Source organism: Haliaeetus leucocephalus, unplaced genomic scaffold (assembly GCF_000737465.1).
Source record: "Haliaeetus leucocephalus isolate CR32 unplaced genomic scaffold, Haliaeetus_leucocephalus-4.0 Scaffold984, whole genome shotgun sequence".
Lineage (NCBI taxonomy): Eukaryota > Metazoa > Chordata > Aves > Accipitriformes > Accipitridae > Haliaeetus > Haliaeetus leucocephalus.
The window spans coordinates 2,637,217-2,644,847 of record NW_010973420.1 but is presented as its reverse complement, the minus strand read 5'-3'; the positions used below and the strand labels follow the sequence as shown (position 1 = coordinate 2,644,847).

Sequence of the window (7,631 nt, the reverse complement as noted above, 5' to 3'; positions counted from 1 at the left end):
TTTCAAAACTAATCAAGGCAAAGCATTAATATGGTGGGGTTTTGGTGGGTTTTTTTTATAAAGTCTGAAAACATCAGCTCAAACTTGTTAGTGTAGTTTCCAGCAGACCTTTAAAACCTGGTTTGGATAGAAAAGCAGGCAACATGGTATTCTATATGCAGCCTATTTGTAAGCTCTGTATAGCTTCCAAAGTGTCCAGATACAACAGGATTTTCAGAAATGGTCTTTTGCTTCAGTCTGTATAACTGATGTTTGTTTGGTTCCGCTACTCAAAAGGAAGATTTAAAAAGATATAGTCCAGACCACACATAGAAATTGATAGTTCATTAAAACATAAATGAAATTCTTTTTCATAAATCGTCCAGTAGGAATCAGGGAAAATAAATATTTATAGTGGTTTAAGGATGTACAATTAGAATGCCAAAATTTTATGTGAATTTGGGTTGAATTTATCAAGTTGCTTTTTTGGGGGGAGAAAAGTTTTACAAGAGATTCCTAAAATTGTAGACACACAGGTGAAGCAGCATCCCAGTAGGGGCAAGGGATAAATCATTCCCTTGGCTGTGGGAAATCTGAGTTATTTCTCCTCTCTGCTTCAGGAAGTTTAAACCTGCTTTTCCTACATGCTATTTTATAGCTTAATTACTCAATTAGAGGGTACTTTAGGGTGATAGATGTGTATTATCTGTAGTTGATACGATTTTGTTTTAAGTAAACAAATGGTTGCTACTACTGATATGAATTACAGCTTTCTTACCTCTTGAATGAATGCCACAACCCCTACAAACAGTGTCAGTTTGTCACTGTCTTTCCCTTGCTTTCAGTGAAAATGGAAAAAAAAATAAGAATCACAGGAAATATAGGAATTTTTTAAAGGGTTTTTTTTTTTACTTAAACATAGGTAAATAGAATTATTTTAACATAACAATTGTTCGGTAAAAATCATGTATTTAATAGGCAGTATTTGCTTATGAAATTTTGAATTTAGATCTCTGATAAGAACAGAAATAAATGGTAAGTTGTTAGGAATCCTGTTTGCAAACCACCTTATTTTGGTAGCTATGATAATATTTCCTTTCCTTGAGGTCTGCTTTGTACAGCACACTATCCAACTAGAATTTCTTAAGCTTTTGGTGAAAACTACTCCTCATTAAGGTATTTTCCACTGGACTTCAAAATTTAAATACATGTTTTACCAGACCCAAGTAAACACCACTAAATTAAACAAATTCTCTATGCCAGCTGGAAATGTGATGCAAAGCTTTCACCATTTTTTTTCCCCTTTAAACATTTTTAACTATTCCTGCACCCTAAATTGCATTAACAGAGTAGGTATTTGATCAAACTGCATTATGGACAGAGTTCTATTGTTCTTTGCTTTTTTCCTGTTTGTAACCAGCAAATCCCACTATTCAAACTGTTGTGCCAAGTTGTTTATGTCTCATGTTGGCATAATGACAATTAAACACATCACAGGCATGTACAAGCCAGAGCTTTGGAGTCTTGAAACAATAGTGCTCTTCTGACTGCCAAAGTCGTCTTGCTCCCTAGAAACCTCGCTTGCTGAGCTGTGATTTCAGGAGTGATTTAGTTTTTGAACTGTTACAGCAGAAGAGTTGATCTGTTCACTAAAGAGAAAGAACAGCCCCAAAATACGTTTCTATTTAATAAAGAATTCTTTGTCTTTTTGTGTTTAAATGTTGTTTTGCTTCCTGTGTTAAGATACTACAGTCTAGCGTATAGGACCTAGAAATAAAACTTTAATAGAAATGGCAATAACATGTAGCTGTTTAAATTATCAACATCTTTGTTGATTGTGGAAGAATAGCTATATGGCTATGGTACATGGCTAGAGCCTAGGAAATTAAAATTCTCTTGTTTGTTATTCACCTGACTTGTTACATATGACATAGTTACTGCTTTTCTCTGTTTGCCAGTCTTGCAAAATTGCATTTCTGTGTCAGTGTTTATGAAGTCGTAGCTTGGATGGATCAAAAAGGTGCGTACGTGAGAGAGGAGGAGAGAGAAAGTGTATAACGTGTATGTGTATTTGCTGAGTTTATGAAACGCAGAAGACAAGAAGCAAAATGACAGTATGAGATCATTTTGGTAGAATGTGGTTTCTCTCCTAAGCTTTTTGTTTTGTTTTGCTTTATTTTACAGTTTGCCCAGCTGGTGTCTGTCTACAAAACTTTGGGTCCAGAGAAGTTCCCTTTAATTGAGCAAACGTTCTATCCAAATCACAAGGAAATGGTATGTGCAAATACAATGCTAAATTTGCTTATTGCCTCTGTAAAACAGGAACTGTAAACACACAATTCACTTCCCCATTTACTGTCCATTTTAAAAGCCACTTTGGAAGCTTTCAGAGGGATGAGGCTGGGTGACCACTTGAAAGCATTGTGATGGTTAACTGGAAGATTTTCAGATGTGAAGGTAGTCATTTTTCAGCTAACCAACTTCAGATCTTAAAGAGATTAAATGCTTATAAAGACACAGAACAACTATTAAAGTGCAAGAGTTACTTTTATGGTTTGTTTTCAGCCTAGTCCTTTATGATATGTTCAAAGAGTTTATTGTCTTTGTAGATCATGCACAAGGCTATGTGCCTGTCAGTGTAGAACTTTGAACTCATCTAAAATCAGGGTGGTTATGACTGGTGATATTCATGTACCTGAGCTGACATTGATTCCCAGTCCTTTACAGACATAAATGCACTCATAAAAATAACATGACCTTTACTCGTGACCTGTCTTATGCTGCAGACATTTTTTTCTTACTTTTCTTACCGTTTCTAAACAGAAATTCTTTCCTGGGTTTATTTTTCTAGACAAAATACTTTCAGCACTGAGAGAAACTGGAAGGACGCTATTTGCTGATTGAATAGACTAGCAGAGAAGCATCAATTATTTTTAGAATATAATCCATTCAGCATATGTCACACAGCTGTGATTCAAGTGCCATTGCAAGGTCATAATAAATATGTTAGTTAGCTGTTTATCTAAGGTCCCCAAGCTGTAATTGCTGTGTGTCTGTCTTGAGACTCTGGCTAGCACTTCGTTATCATAGGTGGCATCTAAGATAAGCCTCAGTGCCAGCAGTTGACTAAGATTTTTTCTAAAGTCTTCTTTCTCCCACATCTGTCTCATCTTTTGGTAGTAAACACAGTATGGTGCGGTTCTGCTGTATTTTTTGATATATTGCAAGAGCAGCAGGATGGCTCTTCATACTGCTTTCCCAGTTCTCTCTGGTTTCTTTGGACTACTGACTCACAGATGTTTCCACTTCTCTTGTCACATATGACACTTCTGAAAAGAGTTTTCACCACAGTTATCTAGTTTTAGTAAATTTGCTACACAGAAGTTTTGTAGAGCCAAAGGAGAATGGTACTGATCTGGAGCAGCAGATCTAAATATTGTCCCAGACAGTCACATCTTTTCAGAATGGAAGGGATTTTTTGTTGATGAATTTGTCAGGAAAATACACAACTTTATAAAATTTGGGGGGAGGGGGGGTATGCAAAGGAAGTGTTTTATGCCTTAGGGATTCATTCCTAACAGGTGGAGAAGCAGAACCACATCTCATGTTTTGCAAGATGCTTTTCTAAATGGTAATAAGTTTTATATCCCTCTATTTTCCTGAGAATGTCCAAGATTAAAGCTGGTTTATAATTTCCTGCACACAATTTATTGTTCTTTCTTCATTATTTTATCAGCTATTGTTCAGGCTCCCCAGGGAAGTGGTCACGGCACCAAGCCTGTCCAGAGTTCAAGGAGCATCTGGACGATGCTCTTAGTCATCTGGTTTAGTTTTAGGTAGTCCTGCAAGGAGCAGGGATTTGGACTTGATGATCTTATGGGTCCCTTCCAACTGGAGATATTCTATGATTCTGTGATTTTATTGAAAAAGCAGGCCTTTTAATGCATTGCTAAATTGCAGTACGTGGAAACAAAGAAAATATCCTATAATTCTGGCACAAGAATTAATGTGTTAGCTTTTAATTTTTACATAGTATGACCCTGTTGAAGGTCTACCAGTTCAATTGCAAACTGCTGTCTTGAACAACTGATTGACTTCAAATTCAGTAATAGAACACAAACAAGAAAATGTGTGTGTGTGCTTATAAGGCATATTTTGCCTAAGAGTATAACAAATAATTGAGTGGGTTTGTCCCCCCTTCATTCATCTGCATTGCTCATTAATGCCTGAATTGATAAGTTATTTGTCTTTTGTTTGAACTTTTGAATGTTAATGTTCTCCACAGCTGAGTAATTTTTTTAATATTTCTACATAATGAATGTTAATCTAAAGAAAATTAATGCAGTTCGGTATGGCATTGCCATACATCGTTTAGAGGTGCTGTAGTAATTGATTGTGATGAAGCTCATTTGTTTGTTTTTTCCTTCTCAATAAATTATTTGGAAATTTGTGGCTTGAAAAATAATCAGGCAACAGGGTACAAGATAGCATTTTTTTCAAATTTCTAGAATGGGTTGTAAGATGATTTGGATATCAGAGTCTTCTAGTTGATGAGTTGAAATCATATCATGGTATTTAAATTTTGTTGGTTTTTAAACACTGTTTATTAATAGCTGGCCTCATTTGCATTTACTTTTACAGAATCTGGTATTTGCAGTTTAAAATAATTTTTTGTAGTTCCTCTTGTGTTCGCTCCTTCCCTTCTTACTCTCCAGATAGTAACCTAGAACTCTCTCCCTCCCCTCCAGTGCACACCAGTTGGGGTGTGGGGGGAGCAGGGGAAAACTCCAAATCTCTGTCAATTGAGTTTTCAGCTGAGCATGCCAGAGGTACGGTTGTGCTTCTGTTTCTTTTGCTTCTTTCATACTATGGTGATCATTTGTACAAAGTCTTTAGACGACAATAAAAGGTAAATAAACAAAGATGCCATTCTTTTGTGTAAAAACGGAGCTGCTTTAATGAAACACTTTTTGAAACAGAAACATTCATCTCGGACTGATTAAAACTATACAAAATGCTGTGAGGCTTTTTGAACTCATTGCTCGTTGAGTCATAACTACAGCCTTTCCCTCAGTAATTAGTTCCCTTTATTTCACTACATTCCCACCTCTTGTGTTCTCTGTCATGAAAAAAAAAACGGCTTTTTCAACATAATTGCTGGACAATTTAATTAAAACTTAACTGGAACATTAAGAAAAAGCCAGCAATATTCAAGGTGTTGCTTTTACAACCATTCACCTGTACAGTCTCGCTTCTCTGTTCTGTTCCCTACTCTTATCATAAGTCATGTGAGTCATTTTCAAATTAGAATCAAATGTTTTACCAGGCTATATTTCTGCTCTAACCTTTCATATAACACATACACATTTTCAAGAAGTAAAAATAAAATGTTGTAAAAATAATCTGCTGTTGATAATATATCAATGCCACTACAGTAAAAATCTTGATAGTAAAATAACATATTCGGAATGCTGCATTGTAGTTAATCCTTTTCATAATCTTTATCAGTGCTGAATCTCAGGGAAAATAACAACTCATTTTGAGAAGGTTTTTTGTAAAGCTTTTCTTGCCATACTTATTGATATGAGAAAAAAAAAAAAAATCTTTGTACCATCTATTGTGGGAAGTTTGGCCAGATTTATGCTCAGACAGAAATCAAAGTGGACGGCCATTAATTTCAAAACACCTCATATGGGATATCTTATGGCAGGTCAAATATAAAATGTTTTTAAAACTAATTATGGCATACAATTCATATTACAGTTTGTTCATAAATATCAAAGAAAACATATTTTTACAAGGTATGTAAAGAAGGCAATCTGAGTTGGGTTAGTTTAGTTGAAGGTCTAATTACTATAAAACTGAAATAGAAACAGAACTATGTTGAGTTAAAAAGCAGAAAATATCTGTTTGCGGCAGAGTGCTATTCAAAAGACACCATTACATCAAAATGGATTTGGAAACAAATGCTACACTGTACATGTATTGAATATTAATTAGTCATGTGCTTGAATAAGACTTTGTATGGTTATTAAGCTCTTGTGGGCTTGTCTAGGAATTGTTTTGGTTTGACATGAGGATATAAGGTCTGTTTTTAACTCTTTCTGTAAATTAGTAACATAAATGCACAGCACTGACAGTAAATACACTCAATATTGTCTCTGCAATATCAATTCCTTTTTGGAAGAAATGTAGCCTTTTTATTTCATTTATGTAAGTAGCCATAACAAGTCTATGGTCCAAATTAGCATTAGGTAATTTTTTGTTTGTCTCTAGCAAAGCAGAAAATGAGCTAGGCTTTACATTTGGCAGCACAAATATATGGTGTTTTAATTTGGGATTGTAAATTAAACCAGCAAAACTGATGTACAGTAAATAAAAAGTGAAATATTGACTATTAAGGGACATATATTCCTCAAAGGAATAATGGTGTGCCTTCCTGTTGGCCTTGCACCAATTGCACTTCATTGGAATTGTATAAGTTTAGCCACAAAAAAAGTAAATAAGAGTATTCTCACAAAAGTGTTTTCAAACCTATTCTTTAAATATGGATTCATGCAATCGTCAAAATAAACATTAGAAACATGAACAGAACATGCCACAAAAATCATTTATACAGGCTTTTTTTGCAAGTATACATTATATATCCAATACAACATACCTTAGGGTGTGACAAGATACATGGGACATGCTGAATTTTATGTCCAAACTACTCCTTCATCAAATTGAATGGAATTAGAGATGCTTATGCACTTAAAGATGTGCATATCTTCTTTGCAAGTTTAAGTCCTAATGATTTTATAAGGACTCTGTAGCAAAAAGACTAAAGGAACTGTTTGGAAAACTGGACCCTCAAACCAATAGACAATAACAGCTCTGGTTCTTAATGAGCCCACAGGCAGGGAATGTCACACTGTGGTTAGCAGGAATAAGTGTTTGTGTTAAACCCTTAAATAGACCTGATCTAACCAAACGAGAACAGAACTGGCTAAATCTCTGCTTGCTGTTCTAAATTCTCATATGAGGAATACATGAGAGTGACTTCTAGGCAAAATTGGAACGAAGCGAAAGAAACTCAATGGAGAAAATTGGAGAGAGTAAAATATGTCAGAAATGGCAGCTATTACAGATTCATATCCTGCGTGATGGTTCTCATTCAGTTTCTAGAACACAAGCAGTAGGACAACTGTCTAAACTTTGGCATTTACTGAAATAACTTCTTAAGTTTTACCACTGTGAATTGAATTACTTTTGTAAACTTAAATATGTGTGAGATTAGTTACTAACTACAGTAATCAATTCATAAAAGTTAAGACACTAAAAAACTAGAAGGCAAAATATGTTGTAACACTTCTCTAGTATAAATTCATGAGTCACCAAATTCATTATGACAGACTATGATGGGTATTCATGAATGAAAAATCATTAATGTAAATTTAAACTATTAAATATGGTCAAATGTTTAAGAGATTTTTAGAAATCACTTGCAGTGTAAGTTATTCAATATCTATTGCATATATTTTTACATGAGTTTCTAAAGCCAAAGCTTTTAACAGTGCTGAAATCCAATGACCTAGTCACATAGTTAGAGAAGCAGTATCGAGTACTACAGCTGCTGTGATGATGGACATAGTTTCTGTAAATATAAGCAG

General features: G+C 34.7%; 1 protein-coding gene across 2 annotated transcripts in view; it reads left to right on the top strand.

Moving 5' to 3' along the window:
* Positions 1–7,631, top strand: part of SYN2 (synapsin II) — a 186,922-nt gene that overhangs the window by 95,204 nt on the left and 84,087 nt on the right. For both annotated transcript variants that reach the window (XM_010584436.1, XM_010584437.1), the window contains exon 6: positions 2,164–2,253. In XM_010584436.1, the coding sequence (XP_010582738.1) occupies positions 2,164–2,253 (90 nt within the window). The remainder of the gene's footprint in view (positions 1–2,163; positions 2,254–7,631) is intronic.